The sequence below is a fragment of the Lygodium microphyllum genome, chromosome 26 (genome assembly GCF_053477565.2).
Source record: "Lygodium microphyllum isolate KBCC chromosome 26, Lygodium_microphyllum_v1.1.10, whole genome shotgun sequence".
NCBI lineage: Eukaryota > Viridiplantae > Streptophyta > Polypodiopsida > Schizaeales > Lygodiaceae > Lygodium > Lygodium microphyllum.
In genome coordinates this window covers 5773845-5797606 of record NC_141160.1, presented here as the reverse complement: position 1 = coordinate 5797606, position 23762 = coordinate 5773845, and the positions used below count along the sequence as shown (strand labels likewise).

Here is a 23762-nt window from a genome sequence, read left to right as displayed (position 1 = left end):
AGAGGACTAAACTAGACATTAAATCCATCGAAGGAATCTTCATGGGATATGGAGATGAGGGAGAGATGGGATATAGAGTTTGGCTTCCTCAAGATAGGAAGATAGTACGCAACTGAGACGCAGTATTCAATGAGGCAAAGTTGCTGAAAAATACTACAGATGGTGACCTTGACAAAAAGAAGGTCAAGTTTCAGCATGAACAGCCATCCGTTCAGCGACCATTAGCTGAAGATATTGTCCCTTTAGATGCTGAAAATGAGCAGCAACCTATTGTGCTACAACCTAAAGACAATGGACAGCAAATTGATGCACGTGATGGAATAGGACAGCAAGAAGAACATGCTGAAAACAGGTTACAGCAACAAGAAAATGCTGAAAATCAGCCACCAGTTGATGGTGTGCACATACCTAAGGATGTAGGCCCATTGCCTATCAATACGGATCATTGGGTAAGAAGGTCTACACCTGTCAGAAGGCAGCCACAGAGGTTTCAACCATCTGTGGATTACATTTTATTAACTAATGAAGATGAGCCTTTGGCATTTACTGAGGCACAGTCATGTAAAAACAAGAGAAAGTGGGAGCTTGCTATGCAGGAAGAGATGAAATCTCTATATGCGAACAACACATGGGAGCTTGTACCTTTGCCCAAAGATAGGAAGGCTATTTCTAACAAATGGGTTTATAAGGTGAAATGTATTGATGGGAAGCCCAAATACAAGGCCCATGTGGTTGCTAAGGGCTATACACAGAAGGAAGGCATAGACTTCCAAGAGGTTTTCTCACCGGTGGTGAAGATGACTACGCTCCGTGTTTTATTTGCTCTCACTGCATCCTTGGATTTAGAGTTGGATCAAATGGATGTGAAGACTGCTTTTCTTCGTGGTGACCTAGATGAAGAGCTATACAAAAAACAGCCCGAAGGTTTTGTTATTCCACGGAAAGAGCATTTAGTCTATAAGCTGAAACGCAGCTTATATGGGCTGAAACAGGCTCCTAGACTATTGTATAAAAAATTTGATGCCTTTATGCTCAGCCATGGATTCAAACGTAGTCATGCAGATCACTGCTTATACACTAAAAAGGTTGATGATGGAAGCCTTGTTGTGTTGGTTTTATATGTGGATGACATGCTGATTGCAAGAAAGCATAAGAGTACTTTACATACACTTAAAAGGCAGCTGAGTTCAGCCTTCTCAATGAACGATTTGGGACCAGCTGAACACATTTTGGGCATGCGCATTAAAAGAGATAGAGAACAGCACTTGTTGTTTATCTCACAAGACAAGTACATCAGTAAAGTACTTGACAGATTTAATATGGCTGATCCTAAGTCTCTTGGTGTACCTTTACTACCATACACAAAGCTTAGCAAAGCTGATTGCCCAAAAGATGATGCAGTTGCTACTGCGATGAAAGGCATACCTTATGCATCAGCTTGTGGTTCTCTGATGTATGCCATGGTTGCAACTCGTCCAAACATTGCCCATACAGTGGGAGTTGTTAGTAGATTCATGTCTAACCCTGGCAAACCACATTGAGAAGTAGTGAAATGTATCTTTAGATACTTAAAAGGTAGACTAGAGCTACAGGGGTTTTGTGATTCAGACATGGCAAGAGATCTTGACACTAGAAAGTCTACCAGTGGGTATGTATTTACTTTGGCTGGTGGAGCTATTTCTTGGTGTTCGAGGTTGCAAAAAATTGTAGCACTGAGAACTACAGAGGCTGAATATATTTCAGCCACAGAAGCTTCTAAGGAAGCTATTTGGCTTGGTCGTTTGGTCAAGGATTTTGGCCTTTCTTCCCGTACTCCAGTGCTTGGTTGTGATAGCTAGAGTGCAGTATGTCTGGCTAAAAATGCCATGTTTCATGCCCGTACCAAACACATAGATGTTCGGTATCATTTCATTCGACAGGTCTTGGATGATGGCCTCACACTGACTAAGGTCAAAACCCAAGATAACCCTGCAGATGTTCTCACTAAAAGTCTTGCAAAGGCTTAGCATGAGCATTGCATTCGACTAGTGGGAGTTCGATAGTTTACAGACACCACTTTGGGCCTTTAAGTGGGAGGTTGTTGGGTATAAAGCCCCTTCGGGTGTAAACTCCCGCATATATAAACTTACGGATGTGAACACACCCTTTACTTGTACCCTAAAATATAAATACATTTTTATTCTTTGTGTATCGTGCAACACACAGGTACACTCTTACTCAATGCTCTTAGCTCTCAACTCTTATCTCTGCTCATTCCAAGCTCGCATTCTAGCAAGCACTTCAACGCAACAATTGTACCCTAAGAATTCCACTTCTGTCTGATAGAAAAAACACTTCTCAAGTTTTGCATATAGTCCTTTTTCTCTAAGCTTTTCCAAAACTAATTTTACATGGTGCTCATGGTCCTTTGGATCTTTTGAGAATATCAAGATATCATCCAAGTACATAACTACAAAATCATCTAGATACTCTCGGAAGATATCATTCATCATATGGTCGAAACACTGTAGGAGCATTGGTGAGACCGAATAGTATAACAATATACTCGAAGTAGCCATACCTCGTGTGGAAGGCTATCTTCTGTTCGTCTCCTTATCTAATCTGTACAAGATTGTAAGCCCCTCGTAGACCAATCTTTGTGAAGATCTTGGCTTTTCCAAGGCATTCCAAGAGCTCTAGTATCAATGGCAAAGGGTACCAATTCTTGACTGTTATCTTATTGAGTCCTCAATAATCCACACATTCGAAGTGACTCATCTTTCTTCTTCACGAACAGAATTGAGGCTCCAGAGGAGACTTCGAGTGCCTAATGAACCCCTTGGCTAAGTTCTCATCAATATTCTTATGTAGTTCAACTAGATCATTAGGGGATAGCTTGTGGATGGGTCCAAAAGGTGGTTGAGCCTCCTCATGGAGTTCTATAGCACAATCATATGGTCTATGTTCGGGCAAGAGATCTACATTCTTTTTTTCAAAGACATCTTGGAATTATTGATATTGGCTTGGGAGCTTGACTGACTCATCCTTACTAGATTTTTGAGCTGGCATATGACATATCATGTAGGTCGGTTCTTGCCTTGTTGTGTGCATAAAGGCTTTGGCTCCTAGATATACCAACTTTCCTTGATTTTCACGACGTATAATCTTTTGCTTAATCCAATCAATTTCCGGATTGTGTTTCTTTAGCCAAGGCATCCCAAGGATGATTGGATTTGTGTGACTGGATATGACATTAATGCATACATGAGATTTGTGATCGCCAAGAGTTATCATGAGTGGTTGGGTTTCCTTGGTAGTATCTCCATATGCTAGAGGTTTTCCATCCATGACTTCAGCTATTGCAAGATTGGTCTTTTGGAGTACTAGAATCTAGTATCTATTCACAAAGCCAACAGCAAAGAAACATGCGAAGGCCCCGGGGTTGACCACGGTTTTAAGGGAAAGGGTCTTTCTCCGCAAGATCATCCAGATTATGACAGGGAAAGTTTCCATGGGCGTGGCTGGGATCAAGAGACCCTTTCTTATATCAAGGTCTAGTTGTACGGTCTCATTTACAAAAGGACATCCTTGTTTTCCTACTCGAGGATGGTTGCAGCAACTCTTGGAGTTCTTGCTCTCTTATTTGAGCAATTTAGGGTGATGTGTCCAGGGTTTCCACAATGGCATAGATGATTCTCTCTTCGTCTTTGCTTTTCTTGTGAGATCAAGGGCTGGAATTTGGTATTATCTATTTGCATCGGTTCAGGCTTGGTTTCTTCTTTAATTGGGTCTCTGATTCGAGTTGGGTTCCATTGGCAAGGTCTTAATTCTTCTCGTTTTTCTTGCTTCCTCTCAAGCAATCTATTATCACACTAGATGGCTTACATGATATAATCATTTGAGTATTTTTGCCTCATGCATAGTGAGCATGAGGTCCTTAAAGTCATCTCAAAGACCCTATCTCAATTGGCTAATAAAATACTCCTTATACCAAGTGAGATCACTGATCAATTGCTTAAATTCAGATGCCTAAGCAAAGGCAGGGTGGTTACCTTATCGTAGCTTCCAAAGTTTTGTTTCTACTACTCGACCAATGTCTGCATCTCTAAATGTGGAAGTGAGCTCGCAAAGAAATGCCTCATAGTTATGAAGTACTCGCATATTCTTTTCCAAGATTGGGGCGAACCATGATAAAGCTTGACCACAAAGCAAAGTCCCAATGAATCCCACCTTGGAAGCATCACCTGGATACCTATCCGGTTGCATGCGGATATAGAGCTTTATTGTTGCACGAATCCGCTGAACTTCGAACGGTCACCGTTGAACTTCTCTGGCATGTTGATCTTCAGTTCTCTTGTTGGGGGTTGATAAACACACGGAATTATCCGATCACTTCCTCTATTGTTTTGCAAGTCTCGGATCTGGTCTTGCATCTCTTGAAGCGCAAGGCCTAGATGCATAGGGTGTTCTATTTGAAGTTGCGCTTGTCGTTCATTTAAGTCTTGAATTTGTTGTTTGAGGTTTTAAAGGGAGGCCACAATTCTTTCAAGGATCGCCTCCATGGTGCTCAACAGGGCTAGTAAGTAGTCTTGCCAAACTATTATGGGAGCACTAGACTGTGCTCGAGAGACTAGACTAGATGCAAGATTTGTTACAAGAATTTTTTATTACAAAATAATCCCACATAGGGGCACAGACACAAGAGACAATAATAACTTAACAAGATACGAAAAATCCCACAACCCATGACCATAGGTATAGACAACACAACTTGATAGGATATGAAGGATCCCACAACTTGAGACCATAGGTATAGATACAAGATATCAGAATTACAAGATCTTCCTCGACGGGGATGAGCAAGATACAAGACAATACTAGACAAGATCTCGTACTACGAGATTACAAGGTGACAAGACAATAGGAGTATAATGGAAGACAAGACAAAACTAGATACCATAACTAGACAAGAACTAGAATTGGAACTTGAAGTTACTTACTTGGAGTTCTCGACTCCCTGAGCTCCCAAGACTGGCATCAGCAAGACTGAGAAGCTCTATTAGCATGGAAGACAAGACAAAACTAGATACCATAACTAGACAAGAACTAGAATTGGAACTTGAAGTTACTTACTTGGAGTTCTCGACTCCCTGAGCTCCCAAGACTGGCATCAGCAAGACTGAGAAGCTCTATTAGCAAGCCCCTCCTTTTATAGGTGTTGGAGGGCGGCTAAAGATCTTCTAGAATGTTTCATGATGACATCATCAATGATTCGAGCGATGACATGGCATATCTTTTAGGAGGTTCTATGATGACATGGCAAGGGGGGGCTTGTATGGTTGGCTCAAGAATGTCCTATTAAGAGTGCATTTGCATCAGGTGTGGATTCATATGGCATGAGCAAGAATTAATCCATACACTTAATCATGGCATGTTCATGACAAGTGCCACCAGATTTACGTTTGGTTGCCTGGAGACCTCCTCCACATCTGCCGTCATCTTCCCCAGCTTGGCATTAGCATCTTCCTGCCTAGCGTCACCCCACATCTAGCGTTAGTTTTTGCAACCCTAGGCACCTGCGTTTTTGTTTGGCAAGCCTTCACAGGCTGCATTTACCCTCCTAGTGGCTGCCCCTTCACCTGACGATCTCTATCTCATCAGGTGTCAGCTCACACAAGCCTCAAGGATCTACGTTTGTAGCCCAAGGCATCTTCCTAGCATCTAAGGACTGCACTTTGCTCCATCAACAACTAGTGATCATCTTCCTCATCTCTGACAACATCAGAGGAGACAATTGTCCTTCATAGATGCTACCACATGATTCAAACAAGACACTATAGTCATCTTTTGAGCTTTGGCTTTGTTGTATCAGCTTTTCTTCTCATAGCATGATTCAGTGCATCATCATCGTGTTATTGTGTTTTGAGTTTTTCTTCTCTCTCAGAGTTTGTCATACACACTGTGTTTCTCCCATCCTACTATCTCTCTGCACCGTTGCATATCTTAACATGGCATCACAACATACCTCTTATCTCGAGACAAAGTATACTCTTTAGTTAGTGAAACTGTATTGTACTGATTAGACATTGCTTGTGACCACGCCACTTGACTCCACTATTCACTTATCTAAGGGTCCCCGGTCCCCTAGATGATGAGCATACCTATTCTTGAAAACATGTATCTATGTGTATTTATCTCTTTTTAGTCTTTTGAAGTGATCAACTCTAGATTCACCATATTTGCGGCAACTCATATGGCACTCTCCATGGGCAGTTTCCCTTGCTTTTGCTCTACTTGCCTAGCTTGCTTCCCCCACATACTCTCCATAGATTTCTTCGCCTCTGGTACACAGTAGCAGTTGGGATAGCTTGTTTGTTTTGTGGTGGTCTTGGATCTAACTAGCCCTTTATTCTTTCCCAAAGGACACATATTACTCATTAGAATGAAAACTAATTAAAAACCCTTGCTTAAAGTCCAATCTATTCCAAACAATCAAGAGTTCTTTTTTTTTTAAAGAACCAAAGTCCATTGTGGTTCCATCTGCCTTTGCAAATCTTCATAGACTACTGGGCAACCGACGAGACCCTTTGTCCAATGCCTTGGTCTCTTTGGGATGATCACTTGGGCCCCCTTGGTAAGATAACCATCGCCTTTGTAGTCTTGGTAGGTCACTAGGCAACCAACATCCACACTTTGCCCGATGCCTTAATTGCTTTGGGATGAGATGCCTTGGGAAAAAGAAAATAAACTTTAGGCTTGGACTGGTATAGTCTCTTCCTAGTTCCAATTTTGGGCCTAAAAGGGGGTCTTGAGCTAAAAATGCATTACCCTTATTAAAACGGCTTTAAAACTCAATTAATTAACGAAGTAAACCTTTTCTGCATTCCTAAAGAGTGTCTATCACCCATAACCACAAATCTTAATTGGGAGGACCCAAACTTTCTATGAATAGGCATGTTGCCCTCCACTCAATCACAATCTCGTTTTTGCAACTTGCAAGTAATAGAGCTTTGTTGTTTACACCCCATAGGTTGAGGATATCCCAACCAAAGCTGTCCACCATTGTCTTCTACCATTAGGCACATGCTTCTCAGCCATTCCTCGCAGATTCGGACTGTTTCCAGCCATCTTCATCCTGCTGGTCATCAAGGTACCTGCTGTCCACACCTTGGAGTTTGTGTTTATCACTGCACGCTGCCCAAAACTCAGTATTTGGTCTAGAAGTGCTGTTGACTACAGCTAACAACCTCTAGACTGCTTGCATTTTGTATCATTTGCTGCCACCCAGCCTCAAACATCATCCTACAGCTTACCTTTTGCATCATCTTCTGCTGCCCAACCTGCCTCACGCTCCCCTACGCTGTGTTTTCAGTTTTCTATCATCTATCACTAATCTAGCATCCTACTATTGTGTTTGCTACTACCAAATACATACAAAAGCTACCTTGCTATGTTTCCGGATCAGTTAAAGTATGACACACTCTCTACCTCATACTCTTTGCCCCAGTCCTCAAGACATGGAAGTTTAGGGGTTATTATTCTTCATTGCATAGTGTGATTGCTGCATTAAGCATTGTATTCTATTCAATATTCATTCATTATTCACTATGTCCATTGTCACTACATTACCCTAACCCTTACTGTGTTCTTTATCAATATGTGTATTTGTCATACGATTATTTTTGTGTTTTTTGTGGTTGAGCATTTCTTTACATGGTGGATCCTAAGCATGGCTTTTTACATGCACTAATGAAGTCTGGCAAATTCATCCTAGAGCTGGTTTGCCATTTAGGTTTATGATGGGATGTTTGACAGAGTTGTCTTTTGCTCCTAGTTTGTTCTACATGAGGAGACACTTTGAAGATCTAGCTGAAGGCAAGAAATCCATGGTCATGATAGTGCTTTCCACGAAGCTAGTTTGTGACAAGCATCAAGATTCCGCTCTTTCTACTCTTTGTGGCAAGGATTGGTAGGATCAACATAGACATCAAAGTCTTTCCGAGGCAACCTTGGTGGTTGCTTGATCATGTGCTACTTAAGTGTCCATGGTCCTTTCTGATTGTCATTGTTGCATGTACTATGGTGTGTCTTTCATCATTGTATATTTTATTGTACTTATCACCCATGATTGGAGAGAGGGTATTAGTGATGTATATATCATGGTTGTACATGCTATTAGTTTGCGCAAATTTCATAGCTCAAGAGGCACATATTCAATGCTGACCAACTTGTGTTTTTCGTTTTTTATGATGCTAGTCGACCAAGTTATCGGATGTATTATTTCAGCCTATTTAAGGTCGCCTCTTCTCCATCTCACAATCATCTCATACAAGCACATTGCATCCTATTAGAGGAAAGGAGACTGGGAGCACTCTACTAGTTGCTCACAGCATGTACCTTTGTATATGCTCTTGTGTCTTCATATATGGATTCTCTTTAACAAGTTCATTACCTTTACTTTCATGCATTCTTGTTCTTTTGTTCACCTCTTTGTGCTTACAACAATTCTATTTTTTTGCTTTTGTTGCTCCACATCATTCTCATAGTTGCAAGTCTCACAAAGAGCTTCACACCTCATATCTTTGTACTCTATAGCTCGTGCTGTTAGTATGGTCCATGCATTTGATTACTTAGTTCTACTCATCTCACATTCACTATCTTTGCTTTTGTCCATGTGTCTTTGTGATTGTGTGCTTCTACTATTGTTTTTGTGCACATGTTCACAATTCCTTGGGTTTGGTTATTCCCTATCACCACCATAGTTTGTTGTAGTACAATAGAGATGATGATTGTGACTTGGGGCACAATCGCTTGGTTCATGAACACTCCAAGGCTTCTTATAGATAGAATGGACAAAGGGACATTATCATAGAGGAGCATTGATCACTAGTATTATTGTCCAGTACATCTTGACTTCTTACAAACATAATAGACTAATGGACATTATCTATTTGGAAGCTGATTGCTAGTATTATTGCCTAGTTCATCCAAACTATAACATATAGTCACCCCATAGGTCTATGGGCCGTGTGACCACAAAGAGACTCACTTGGAAAGAGATTGTTCATACTCTATAAGAGATGGAAGAGATCCCAAGGTGAATTTAAGCACATGAGGTGGAGGCAAAACGCCTTCACTGTGAACCTGACACCTTCTTGCACTTGGAATCCCATATAGTTTGACACTACAAACTACCTGATTGGCTGCTCACTCACTTGTACAATTAAAGTCCTATACAAAGCTTATTTTTGCAGCATTACCTCAAGAAGATTTTGTTTGGAGGAAAAAAACCAAGACTCTTAAAATCAAAAGACCTTACCTGAAAAGAACCACAAAGCCGTAAGTCTCCAAGACCATGCCAACAAAAGCCCATCCAACAATCACCAAAAAGAATCCAACCAGAAATGAAACTGACCCCTGTAAAACAATGCTGCCGTTAGGTAAGGCAATCAAAGGACTTTTAAAATCTGCAAAACCTTGCAAGAAATGAGTACCTTGTAATTACTCCGTTTTAGGAAGAACGACGCTGTAGATTTGGGACCGATAGTTAGGGTCAGCCCTGAAACAAACAGAATCTGATACTTCATCCAGTTAGCACATAATATTGGAGGATCCTAGCGGCAATCCTGCCTTTTACCTTCATCCCACTAGCACAAGTTCATAATCCATTGAGCCACAAATTTTCTCTGACTTTGCAATGTGTGTCCATTCAGTGGGAGTATCTTATACCCCATTGGTTAAATTAGATGAAACAGTTAAGAGATCCAACCATTCAACCAATGGGCAGTGGATTCAATCTTGAACTGATTATGGAAAAATCTCTCTTTTGATTGTGAAATTCAATGCTTCACTACACAAAGACAGGGGCTGCCTTCTTTTTCTCTTTTCTGCTTATGTCAGCTAAATCAAGATCTAAGCAAGACTTGTTTATCCGTACTCACATTGCCCATAGCCAGCAGTCCCTTATCGAAAAGGAAAATCACTCCCAGCAGAGTGAAGAATATCCCGAAACCAGTCAAGCCGATTCCAATTTCTGGAAAAACGATTGGCCAAACATGTCAAGGAGGTCCTCGTAAGAACGCAACAGAGGAACAACGGAAAGCGTACTTTTACGATCGTTGACGTCGAATGGCACCATAGCTGGATCAGAACGATCGCTGGATGGCGACGATGGCTGGATCAGAGGAACGCAGAGAGACGGTGAACGAAGCGTGATAGAGTCGTCCTAGACAGTATAGCATAGTAGGGCACACGGTGACTCTCTCGTATACTTGCTGGCCTTTTCTTAACTACTTTCTGAACTTGGCAGACAAGGCAATGTAAATAATTGCAAGGGCTTTGATTAGAATGAGAAGAAAGAGGAAGAGGAAGAGGAGCTTGGCAAAAATCTCTTGCATATTTTAGAAGGAAAGAACCGAACCTCCATTCCAAGCCTCTAGGAGGCTCCCCAGCCTACATGGCAACGTTCCAAAAGTCCAGTGAAAAGGAGCCTGTTCTTTCTATAATTTAGACTTGAAATTCCAAATTAAAAGAAAAAACTACAATGTGTGGCCATTTATGCATCTCTCTCTCTCTCTCTCTCTCTCTCTCTCTCTCTCTCTCTCTCTCTCTCTCTCTCCCCCCTTGCCCCTGTCCCACACTGTCCTAACCCGCCTTGCCCCCACTCTCATCCTCACCCTCCTGCATCTTCACCTCGAGATTGTGCCACCCCATTTGGGAGTCGCCCTACCCTTGCCATGTCTTGGTTTGGCCCGCCCTCTCCCTACCTTGTTTTGTCCTCACCTCACATTGGTTCAGTACCTAACCTTGCCCTAGTCTATTTAGTATTAGTCCTCAATTCATCATGGTTTCCCTGCCTTTACCCTCAAACTCCCACCCTATACAACACCTAAGGGGGGTGAAAATTAGAGTAAAACAAGGATTAAAGTCATTGCAAGCAGATGGCAAGCGTAGATGCTAAGCTAAACATGCTAGAGAAAGCGATGAAAACACAAATCACAAATACAAAAAAAATAGAAACTAGACAACGGTGTCAACCAATTGCAATGTGACCTACTCAACAAGCTTACAAAACTCAAAATGAAACTGAAGTATGGAGGAATGAGAAGCCACCCATTTTAATAGAAATCCAATAGCTAAAAGAGGAGATTGTGGCATGGAAAAGCATTGGATGAGAGAAAGGAGAGATCAAAGAGGACATGATCACCGCCATAAAAGAAGAAATCTCTAAGGCAATGGACATTAAGCTTGAAGCGATGCAACAAGGGTGGGTAAAAGTAGTGAAGAAAAACATAAACCATATTGACACATGCAATCAAGTTTAAAACAACTACATGACTTTTTAGAATGTTGTGATCAAGTTTAATTACTCACAAGTTTTTTAAGCTAATTTAATTTGGCCAGAAAATTGTTGTATAGCTTGAGATGTCTTGTTGATAAAGAGTGCCTTAGTACCTTGCAAAACATAAAACCAAAAAAAAAAAGGTTGCTTGATCAAAGTTTGAGATGTGGTGGATGTCAAGAATTGTGTGGTGGGGGGACTTGTTTGAGCTGTTGCACCAAACACACACAATACCCATAGAGAGGAAGTTGATTCAAGAATACAAGATGAGAGATGGAGACTAAAACATTTTCTTGATGGTTTCTTCTTCTTTTTTTACACATAATACAATGTACACAAAGTATAGATATGATCCAACATAAAGAAAAGTGACATACTAAGTCAAACAGTGCATAACTGACTATACTAATCGATTAGCACTATAACTATGCTAGCTATAGGTAGGTGCAACAAACTAAATATAACAAGTGATAAGTTAGTGGCTATGTGAGGATCATAATGATTGCCGATGTGCTAAGTGTAGGCATGTGGACTGTAGTGGGAGCTCACACTCAACCGCCAAGACCCATGAACCGCTTATTGCTTCAAGCATTTCAAGTGAGCACAAAATGTCTATCTCTCACCTAGCTGATACACCTTTGATCCTGGGGAGGTGTAGTGAGCTTACCTTGATGCTCGAACGAGTAGCCTCCTCCCTCAAGCAAGTGGATAGCTCCACAATTCAAGATGCAACCTCAAGCCTCCTCCTTCAAGCTCCATCCTCCATAGTTGCATGCGAGATGAGAGAAGAGAAGACAAGGAGAAGGAGAAGAGAGGAGATGATGGAGAGCTTCTTCTCCAAGATCCCTCACCCTCACACACTCACTCCCTCACAATCCCTCTCTCAAGCACACACAAGCAAGCAAGAAGGAGAGAATAAGAGAAGAAGAAGAAGAGACTACTTTTTCCACACACCAAAGAATGAGCTCCTCATTCACTTTTCAGGTTTATATACAAGCCTTAAATCCCTTGGACACCCATCTCCTTTTTTACATGACTTGGCATGTTGCCAAGGTCCTATTTTTCTATTCCCTTCTATTTGCCTTATCCTTTCACCTATGTCCGTTTAGACTTTACAACTTGCACAAGAGGGAGCCTGGTGCTCTTATAAAATAAATTACATTGCGCTTCACACTTTCCTTGTGAGAGCCCTTAGAGGTTCTCCTTGATCCTTGAGAGAGCATCCTTGATCCTTGAGAGAGCCTCCTTGATCCTTGAGAGGACCTCCTTCATCTTTGAGAGAGCCTTGCTAGAATATTTGGTGCTCTCCTACAGTTTTTCTAAGCTTGCCTTCTCCTCCATTTTTCCTGCCTAGGCAGAATGAGCTTCTTTATTCACTTTTTGACTTGGGCTTCCTTGGTCTTCCTCTACTTCTTTTTAGCTGCATGGTTTGTGTTCGTGACATGTCTTATAACATTACCCCCTCGTAGATGAGTGCTAGTCCCATGGCACTTGCAGTTTTGAGCTGATGAAGATCCAATGATTTGACATGCGATCATGTGAGTCGATATTGATGGGACCTCCGAAGTTGGTGGCTTGCATTGTTTGTGTTACCTATAGAGAAAAGAAGGTGCACTATTTGGGGGTGTGTCTACATTACCGTGTGGTGCATTGTGCTCGTGCTAGTGGAACTGAGAGTTGGTTCGAAGGCTTGGGTGTTGGGTCGACCACAAGTGGCGTGGGTGTTGTCCCACACTTGAGGAACAAATTCTTACCTAAGGAGGTACGGTGAGTGTGGCTTAGGGAGACAGGTCTAACCATAGGCGGGGGTGACCTCCCTAGGTATGTCCTGCCCTTAATGTGCCCTAAGCATGATGTGGGGAATTAAAATGGGCTAGGGGTTTAGAGATGGATCCAGCCAACCGAAGCCATTGGATGTTCCCAACTTGAGGACCCCTAGGTGTAGTGACTATGGCCTAGATGTAATGAGATCATTTGGTTGCTTTCCCTGTGATTTCCTTCAGGTGATTCCTTATTTGTTTGCTTTTCTTTTCTTTGTCTTTCCTCTGCTTGTTTTTTTCTTTTCTTGCTTCTTTCTTTCTTTTCTTCCTTAAAAAAATAAAAATAAATAGTCAAAGATCTAATCCTTGTCATCAGATTTATGAGGGGGGGAGGTTGGAGGCTTATTGGATTTGCTAAGAAATTGTCTACTTTGGATGTATCCTTTTAGGCCTATTTGACCATTAAGAGGAGTGATAGATAGGAAGGGATGGTTGCAACTAGTGAGACGACTATTGCTCATATCCACTAAGATGGCTATTCAAAAGATGGCAGGAGGGCAGTGCTCATCTTTAGCATAGCCATTGCACAGCTATTTATGCTGGCATCGAGATAAAAAAGGAGTGGTGGGAGGTGGTGCTCCTATGGCGTAGGCTATTGTCTAAGTAGTACCCTAAGTAATCTCACATACTTATAAGTAGTAATAAAGGCAGGATCTAGGCAAAAAGGGAACTCGTTGAGAAAATGGACAATCGAGTCCCATAGATCAATTTTCGGAGAAGATCGTCCTACGGCTTGGTGGAATTTATGTTATATATCTTTGGAAAATCATATATGCCATGGATGTCAAGGTTGATATCCACGCCTACCCTTCTTGGATATGGCATATGTGTGGGGTCATTTCTCTCGAAGGGTAGTATGTTGCAAAACGATATCCAAGCGTCTATGTTGTCGTCCCAAATTCTCCTTCGCCACATTGGTTGGGACTCGTAGCCTTGAATTGTCCAGGGCACCTCCATGACTTTGTCTTCCCAGTACTCGAGTGCTTCTATTCCCCATCGTGTCGGGTTCTTCTCCCTCTCCTGGTTCCACCTTCCTCCCACGCTTATTAACTCCTCCACCACTTTAATCGATAGCACTCTGCATAAGGTGGAGGGGAATTCGAATGTGAAGTTGAAGGGTTGCTGGCCATTTTCTTTTTTCTTCCATACTATGAACTCCACATTCCAATCCAATGGGAAGCAATCCGCTCGTGGTGGAATGGACACTTTAGGGGCTATTATTGGTTGGGCTTTTAATATTCTCTTTGCATGCTCCAACATCCTCACCCTTTTCTTCTTAAGTTCTGCTTTTCTCTCAACCATGGGTGTCCACTTCTTGTTGCATTTCTGGTTGTGGAGAGGGAGGTTGCGGTACTAGTTCCTCTTCTAGTTGTCCCATTTCAAACTCCGGCCCAGCCTCTAGGAGTGGCCCTTGCCTTTCAGCTTCACTCTTGGGCTCTTGTGGCTTTGCTTCCTTGGGTCATGTAGTGGTGGTTGGAAGTGCAACCCGTGTCTTAGAGCCCTGTAGGTGATCTCCAGCTTTCTCCTTAATGATTCAACGGCCTCCTCCTCTTTTGCTTGTGTGGCAAAGAGAGTATTGAGGAAGGTGAGTTGTTGGCCTTCCATGCTTATTTGTGTGGCCTCTGCACTACTTTCTGCTAATACATTGTCACCTTCTGCAAGGGCTAGTCGACTCACTAAGTCTCTTATCCGTCCTTCACTCCTGCCTACCCATTCGTCTGCTCTTCTTTTTATCTCTTCCAAGCTTTCATTGTGTCTTTGGGCTAAGGCCCTCATTCTCTGCTCTTGCTCTTTGATTTCTCTTTCTAGCCTTTTTTGCTCTTCTAACTCCACATCCACCGTCTTCTCCAACTTGTCCACGGTTTCCTAGTATCTTTGGGCTCTCTCTTCTTCCCCGACTGTGAGCTCCTCCATGGCGTCTTCTTGGACCCTCTTCATCTATCCTTGCAGCTCTTCTTGTTGTAGGATCAAGAGCTTGTACTCCCTTTGAAGTCCCATTAGCTCTTGATTTTCATATTCACTCTTTCTTTGTCAACTGTCCTCCTACTCCTCCTCAGCCCTGAGCACTGCCTTTAGCTCACTTATTTCACGTTGATACCCGACTACTTTGCGGGTTTTCTCGAGCTGGAAAGCGGCTAACGCGTCTTCGTCTACTTCTAGTTTGGTCACTGCCACCTTCTTTTCCTCTTTTGCTCTTTCCAATTGTGACAGGAGTTCTTGAACATAGTCATCATAGTTTGCAGACAACGACAGTGCGGTGGGGGTAGTGGTCATAGATGCTTCTATCTTCTGCCTTTTGGGGTATTGTCTAGACTCCACATCTGCAGCTTGAAGGTTGTTCCACTAAGAGGCAAATGGCTAGGGCAATGTCTTCTTCTTCCTTCCTCCTTAACTCCTTGGCCTCTAGCTCTGCTTTCCTCCTCCTCTCCTCTTTAACATTCCTGGATTCCTCTTTTATTCTTTTCATCTCCTCCTTTTCTCTTCTCTTTCTTCTTTCTTTGGCGCTTTTGGACTCACTTTGGGCTCTTTATATATCTGCTTTTTCTTTCTTCATCCTCTCTTCTTCGGCCTTCTTCTGTGGAGTCTTTTCCTTCAACTTCTTGACCCCTCCTTAGCTAGATTGTGCTTGCCGCTCTCCTTCTTCGTCATTCACCATCCTCTCATTGGATTGCTCTTGTTCTTGGCATGGAGGGGACTTGTTTGGTGTCTTGCCGACTTCCTCATCTTCTTGCACTTCCCCCAAGGCCTCTCTGATGATGGCCGTCAAGACCCCTATGATGCCAATAGTAGAGGCCTTTGATGATGATGACTTCCTAGCTTTAGAGGCCGGGGACACTCCCCCCATGGGTCTTCCACCTGTGGCCAATGCTTTCGCCAATGTCTCTATCATCTTTCGCACAAAGACGTTCAGGTTCACCTCATCGAAGGACTTGGCAATGATGCTTTCCAACATTGGCACATTGATTCTGTTCATCAATGCATTGTACCTTTGATTGGAGAACAAGGCATGCACCATTTTGGCCTGTAGTTGGACTTTGGGGTTTGGGATGTCAGCTAGACCGATGCCATCGTTGGTGTGGACCATCACTTTGTCCATTCCCAACATGTTGTACACGTCCCTTTTTGGCAGTCTTTCAACTTTGTTGGGCAGGCCCAATGCTCTTCGCACCAACTCGAGACTCAGCTCGATTTCCACTTGGCGGGCTTCATTCTCTTTATGCATTGTGACAGTGCCCCGGTTCCTATTGAAACTCAAGAGGAATTCCACACACTTCTCATAGTCCATGGCTTCGCCTATCTTCTCCACATACTTTTGTAGCTTACACTGCTTCACGAGTTGCTTGATGGCTGGCTCCTCCATGACTATGTCTTTCAAATTTAGGATGTGCCTGAATTTGCATTGGTTGTAGGTCCTTGTCTTCCCACTGAGAGGTAGTACTTTGCCTGCTCTTCCTCCGAGAACAACAGCTTGTTGGCTTTCTCCTGTCCTGCCATTGTAGGCACCTATCATGAAGCCATAGCCCACCATTTGTATTCTTCTGATAATTTTTGTGGGAAGATGTGTAGGAGATAGAGGAAATGGTTATGAAAATTGAAATGCTTAAATATAGAAAGAGAAATTTTCTTTAAATAGTACATGCATTTCACAAATAATTCTAAAACTTGTTCTTAATCATGAGTTGATTTTACGTATTCTTTTCCATTATTTGAACGTCGATTGAGGTTTTAGGGTTTGTTTTTATGTTCCACACATTTTATTATTCACACCCTCCCCCGTTAGAGATGAGAGGAATCCTTCCTAGGATTAGAGATTGAAGGGTGGAGACCATTCAGCGTATGCTCACTATGTTTCACCTTTGCATGAGCCAAGCATAGAAGTTTAGGTTGTACTTCATTTAAGCATAATGGTCCATGTTGACAGGTCGGATGCTTACGTGGGTGAGGTAAGTGATGTTGAGATTCAGCAATCACACTCACTAAACAGCCTCTTTGTATGGAGCTTCAGGGTCAAGGATATGCAGGCTAACCTATCCCATATGCACAATGGTGCCTACTGCAGTTTCCTACTTTCCTATAAAGCATTGTACTTGCTTCCTTTTTTCTTAATGCAATGATAGTACTCTTTTCTTTTCAGTGAAGTGTCAATGTCATTGTCCAAATACACAAGATTGTGTTTATGAGTCCAAGTCTCAATCTTGGAACCTAATTCACTTGTGTAACAAATAGTGTCTTTGTCTTCTCCATCATGAGTCCACACTTCTCCTTTCATCCACCATAACTCACTGCCATGCTCTAGATCCCGCATTTTTCACATGGTATCAGAGCCCAGTTGGGCATGGCATTGCTTCTCCAGCCTCTCTTGATTCCTCTCAACCTCAATCTAGCTCAATGTCAGCTCATGACTTCATCTCCCAACTCTACTCTCACTGAAGCTTCCATGGCAGCCATAGCCAGCAGCACCCTGTCAGATTGAGCTGCTTATATCTCACTCCACAGGTCAAATCTCTTGGAGCTTCCTTCTGGAAAAGTATTCCCCAACTCACAAAGCTTCCCTGTATTACATCAATCCAGGACATTTGACCATCTGAAGCTCAGCATTGTGAAAATTCTCAATCTCAGCTCTGTGTTTGCCATAGCCAGATAGGACCTACCTCACTTGGAGCTTCAATAACTTCTCAATCAGGCCACTTCAGCTCTTAATTTCTTCTAGGGATTGTTCTTCTACTCAAGGCGCTTCATCCTGGCACGAAAATCGATCACATTGCTGCGCCCTGACCCCGGCATTGCACAAATTCGCCATCGCTGTCTTGAACTGCGCCAAATTTGTTTGAGCTGCCTGCGTGCTTCATACAATCCACAATCTTGATGATTATCATGGGGCTTTGATAGTTCATGAAGTCAGCTTTCTAGGCATGTAAAATTTTTTGAAAATGATCAAGTATAGCTCCTACAATCTGAGAAAAACCAGGCCCCTGTCTCAAAAACCCTAATTCCACCATAGCCAAAATTTCTCAAGCTTTTTTTTCCTCAGTTTTTCTTTCTCCTGACACTCAACCCAAGCCTCTGTCACTCTAATCCATTGACCCAGCATCAAATCAAGGAGGGGAAGGACCTGAGAAGATTGAAGAACGACCGAACGATCCTGAACAAGAAGAATCAAGCTCAACATCAACACTAACATAGTGTGTTTTCACACTGTCACTAACTGTGTCTCTTGACACACTGCATTCTGCTCTTCTACTGATAAAATCTCAGAATTCTGGTGTTGATTTGCTGTTGATCTTGCAACCTGAACATGGGAAAAGACTCTCCAAATGCTCGATTCAAAGGAGTCGGGTTCCACACTTGGCAAACCCGCATCAAGCTCATCCTGATGAAGAAGGGTCTTTGGGCCATCACAAATGGCAAAGAGAAGAAACCTCGAGATGCGGACCTTGCAGTTACTTGGCAGAAGAATGATGACAAGGCACAAGCCATCATCAAACTGGAATTGGATGACAGCTACATTCATCATGTGGATGCCTGTGACACGTCCCATGACACTTGGGATAAATTGGATACCCTATTTGGTGCACAGTCAAAGTCGTCTAAATATGGTCTATTAATTGAATTTTTCCGGCTTGATATGAAGCCTCATACATCCCTGGCATCCCATCTGAACTACATGGAAAGCCTGCTTACTCAACTTACAGGAATAAAGCTAAAAATGGATGAAGATGTTTGTATTGGTGTCTTGCTAAAAAGTTTGCCTCCTGCCTATGATAATGTATCAACCACTCTAACCAATATGCCTGATCCTCAACTTGTTGATATTAAAGCCTCTCTGCTAGAGGAAGAAAAGAAACTTAAAAGCAAAGAAGAGCCTAGCACTTCAAAGGATGAACAAATGTTATATGTAAACAACAGATACAAAGGCAAAAAGGAACCGCTCTTCTGTGACTTCTGCAAAAGGACCGGACATACTGAGAAGTTCTGTCATGCTAGAAAGAGGTCCCAAAAGGCCTATCTTGCAGCTGTGAAAGAAGAAGAAGAAAATGGAGCAAAGGAAGAAGAAGATGAAGATGAAGACCACCAGGATCGGAAGGACAAGACTCATCAGTCCTTCTACTCTCATAACTCTGATAGACTGTTTTAAAAGCCTTGTATTTCCTTGTCCTAATGCTTCCTGCCATAAGCTTTGTAAACTCCTTATGTAACTTGGCATTACAGTCCCTGTACACTTTGTGAGGCCCCTGTTACAGCCTCTGGATGTCCATCATGTTTTGGTTCCCACACTTAGCCTTTTCTGCAACAGCCTTTGGTGTCTACCATGTTTGTGGTGTGCCCACACTTTGCAGGTGGTTCTCATTACAGCCTCTACACACTTTGTGCCTTTCTAGTTGTGATTGAGGAGGGGTGTTGAGATTTAGCAATCACACTCACTAAACATCCTCTTTGTATGGAGCTTTAGGGTCAAGGATATGCAGGCTAACCTATCCTATATGCACAATGGTGCCTACTGCAGTTTTCTACTTTCCTATAAAGGATTGTACTTGCTTCCTTTTTTCTTAATGCAATGATAGTACTCTTTTCTTTTCAGTGAAGTGTCAATGTCATTGTCCAAATACACAAGATTTTGTTTATGAGTCCAAGTCTCAATCTTGGAACCTAATTCACTTGTGTAACAAACAATGTCTTTGTCTTCTCCGTCATGAGTCCACACTTCTCCTTTCATCCACCATAACTCACTGCCATGCTCTAGATCCCGCATTTTTCACAAGTGAGGATATTTGTGAGGAAATCACCGGAGTCCATTCAGTTGGCAATGTGTAGCTCCTCCTCGGTCAACATGCGATCTAAGTAGGGGTGAGTCATGATGTGCTCTTCGAGGGGCCATTTGCATATGGTGGTCAATACTCTATAGGAGGTTGGGGCTACATAAGTTGGGTCGTATTCCGAGGTCTTGATTGCACATCTCTGCTTAGCATTGGTCATGATTTGGTAGCCTTCTTGCTCCCATTAGAGTCTGAGTGCATACCATTGGTGCAAGAAAGAGGAGTTGTTAGTAGCCAGCTACTTCAGCTTCACAATTTCTTGGTCGGTGGTGGCAAGGATTGTATCCTTGGTGTGAGAAGTAATGAGGTGTTGCTTGGGTGCTTGTTTGCGGGAAATCTCAGTGTCTATGAGTTTCTCAGCTGCCTAGGGAGCCTTGATGAATACAAATTCTGATTTTTTCCATGATCAAGACAGCATCGTACCTTCGTTTTGCTAAAGGCTTGATCGGTCATAGCTTTTAGCAAGTGTGGTAAACATGGCATCCAAACACCAAAGGCAACCAACTAAGTCATCCCCCATATTTTTAGCTAAGTCTACAACCAAGGTAAGAATCGGATGTCGTTCGTAATAAGAAGGTTTAAGGCCTCTTTGGGGGGCTGGGGTTTGACTTGACAGCTCAACGGGCTAACATCTGCTATTGCGATTGCTCCAAATTGTGCGGTTTGGCCTCTCATGCACTAGGCTTGGTTTGGGATTCTAACTTTGTGTTGATAGATGTCTGTGAGGATTGAGTAGCAGTAACAATGCTAGTTTGAGTTGGATTGGAGTCATCAAGCGGTGGTTTCAGTCAATAGACTCATTGAGGTTTTTGGGTCAATGGTGTTGGGCTCTATGGGCTTCCTGACTTGAGCTTTTTGCAGCCTTAGTGCCTGATTTGTCATGCAGCTCTACATAGTTGGGTTTGAGGGTGGCGTTTGAATAGTGCTGTTGGCAACTTAGCTTTAGGCACCCATATCCAGGCATTGCCCTCGTAATAGCCTTGCACTTGTAATAAAGTCTTGGGGACCCATCACGGCTTGACCATTCATTAGTGCCTATAGTTTCTTCTTTGCCTTCCTAGTCTCGAGTATGCGTTCCTAGACTTGCAAGGTCGTGATTGCATGCTCCTAGGCAATAATCCTTGATATTTGGGTACCCACTTGAACTGTGGTTCAGGGGCCTTAGCCTTGATCTCAATGACATGTTGATGGTGTGGCATGGCAAGTTGTGATAAGTCTCAATCCCCCTCCTTAGACTTGGTTGTTTCATCTACCAGTGGCTGCCTGAGCTTGGATAGAGACGTGCTATCCTTGCTAAAAGCCGTGACTATTCGTACATTGCTGATACCAAGGTGAATACAACGTGACTCATAGTCAACATTACAATGTGCTTGCTTTTTAAATGAGCATCTTAACATCGATTACTAACCAACATCTTTTTTGTTCAGAAACACGTAAAAGATTATGGGTATGCTTTTAGACTCGATAGAGACTGCTACTTTGCACCTTCCTAGAAGGGCATACAATTGACCCCCAAATGGGCTAAGTTTGTCATTGGTAGGTTGTAGTTGTGGGCGGCCAATTTGAGTCCAATGATCATGAGTTAAGATATTGAAATCAACTCCCTCATCGATCAATGAGTCAAAGGTATGTGTCTGTTGGGTAGTGATTGTTATCCAGAGGTAACTAAGTGCCATTGCCTGCTCATCTTTCTCCTGAATTTCTGTTATTGTAGCAACTCAAACTTTCACAAGGGGCTCTAGCATGGGAGGCCCATGCAGTGGATGCATGGGAGGGCAGTATTTCTTTATGCAACTCCCTTTGAAGAAAGCTATGCCCTCTCCATCGAGAAGTCTCGAGCTCTACATTGCCAATCTCCTCTTTATTGTATTTGTTCATAGAATAACAATCTTCATACTCATTGTCTAAATTGTTCTCGTTTGACTACTTGTCATCTCCTAAGCCTTGATGCTCTGTTTCTTTCTCATCGGTGACTAGGGCCTAATGGTACATCAAGTTCAGATCATACACCTTGGTCCACCTCCACTCGGGTTTGTCCAATAGATCCTTGAGGGGTTTGAGGTTAGCAGTTGGGTTTCCAACTAGCTCGTCCACCAAGTGCTCTAAGATCTCGTGGAGCCCTTACTTGCTGTTTGGGATATGAAATGCGATAGGGATGGGCCTTTCACTAGGGTTTTTGGCCATCATGCGTAGTGACATTGAGGGTGTCCTTGGGCTCATCGATTATGTTAGCAGCTTGTTCATATTCCTCATTGTTCGAGAATGGCAGATTGATTTGCAGCTAGCATATGCATCCAATCTCTCTCATCCTCAGGGCAAGGGATATACTTAGTCTGTGGCCTGTACGATTTCCTAATCTAAGTAAGCATCGCCCTTGAGCATAGCTGAGATGGTGTTTAGGTCAACTGGTGTAGTCTTCCAAGTATCCATCTCCACTCTTACCGCTTCCGTCCAATTGCCCAAAAAAATTAGACCGTTCCCCTAGTCTTCTATGACTCATGTGTTGCACATCTTGGGTCAGCCTAACAAGATATTGTAGTCCACTCCTTTCATGACTATAAAGTCCATAGAGAACCAGACTCTTGCGATCTTCAATGGTCAAATTTTAAGCACTCTAGATGGCCTCACCTTCGTTCCATTAGCTAGCGTGACTGTTTACTGCAAAGCAAAGGAAGCAAAAAACGAGGCATTAAGAGAAAAAGTGCAAGATAAAAAAAAGGAAAATGCATCCTACAAGAGAGTGGGCCCAGCATGAGTACAAGACGCAACCATGGAAGCTGCAAGCAAGAAGGCGTAGCTTTAAATATAAAGGTGTAGCCAAAACCTCTGTAAAAGAGTGCAAGACACCCTTTCGTGTAATTTGCAACAATGAACGGGTGGTAGGACTAAGCTAGAAAAAAAGGAGGGCAATGGGAAAAAGGGCATGGCCATGTAAGAAAAAGGGTATAAGGGGAAGGGATTTAGGGTTTTGTATATAAAGTTCAAAAAGTGAATGAGAGCTCATTCTTTGGTGTGTGGCAAAGTGCACTCTTCTTCTTCTCTTCTTCTCTTCTCTTGCTTGCTTGTGAGTGCTTGATGGAGGGAGTGCGAGTGAGTGAGGGAGTGAGTGCTTGATGGAGGGAGTGCGAGTGCGTGAGGGAGTGAGTGTGTGAGAGTGAGGGATCTTGGAGGAGAAGCCCTCCTCCTTCTCCTCTCTTCTCTTATTCTCTTCTCTTCTCTCATCTTGCGTGTGGCTATGGAGGATGGAGCTTGGATGAAGAGGCTTGAGGATGCTTGAGCTTGCATCACGAATCTGGAGCTATTGGAGTGCTTGAGAGAGGAAGCAACTCAATCGGGCATCAAGGTAAGCTCATCACACTCATAGAGAGGGATAGCACGTCAACTATGTGAGAGATAGCCATTAGTGCACGCTTGAAATGCTTGAACAATAAGCGGTCTGTGGGTCTTGGCAGTGCTTGAGCTTGTCTCTACATTTTGGTTCCATTGCCAGGACCACAGATTCAAGCTTGAGCACTTGCGTGCTTCAAATCAAGCATCGAAGTAAGGGTTTCATCCCCAAACTAGAACTTGAGATAGATAGAAGGATTTGGATTTTAATTCGTGCTATAAGTAAGTATTTTTGGTTTTTGATGATTGGTTGAGTAAGAGAAATCAGAGTGGGAAGCTTATAGTTCATTGTTGTAAAAAAGTCATGCATAGGGCAATAAGAGGGCAAAATGGAAAAAAGAGAGGGCTCAGATGTCTCGAAGTCATAGGTGGAGTGATTGGAAAGGCTGAGGTGCTGGCAAAAAGGGTTTAAGGTCTTGG

General features: G+C 42.7%; 1 protein-coding gene across 1 annotated transcript in view; it reads right to left on the bottom strand.

The window, feature by feature from the left end:
- LOC148012964 (vesicle transport protein GOT1-like) overlaps positions 1-10328 on the bottom strand; it is a 28006-nt gene extending 17678 nt beyond the window's left edge. The window contains exons 1-4 of the mRNA XM_087668176.1: positions 10087-10328; positions 9921-10012; positions 9474-9554; positions 9299-9396 (exon numbers count right to left, since the gene is read on the bottom strand). Of these exons, the coding sequence (XP_087524302.1) occupies positions 9299-9396; positions 9474-9554; positions 9921-10012; positions 10087-10117 (302 nt within the window). The 5' untranslated portion in view covers positions 10118-10328. The remainder of the gene's footprint in view (positions 1-9298; positions 9397-9473; positions 9555-9920; positions 10013-10086) is intronic.
- Positions 10329-23762: the final 13434 nt, after the last annotated feature.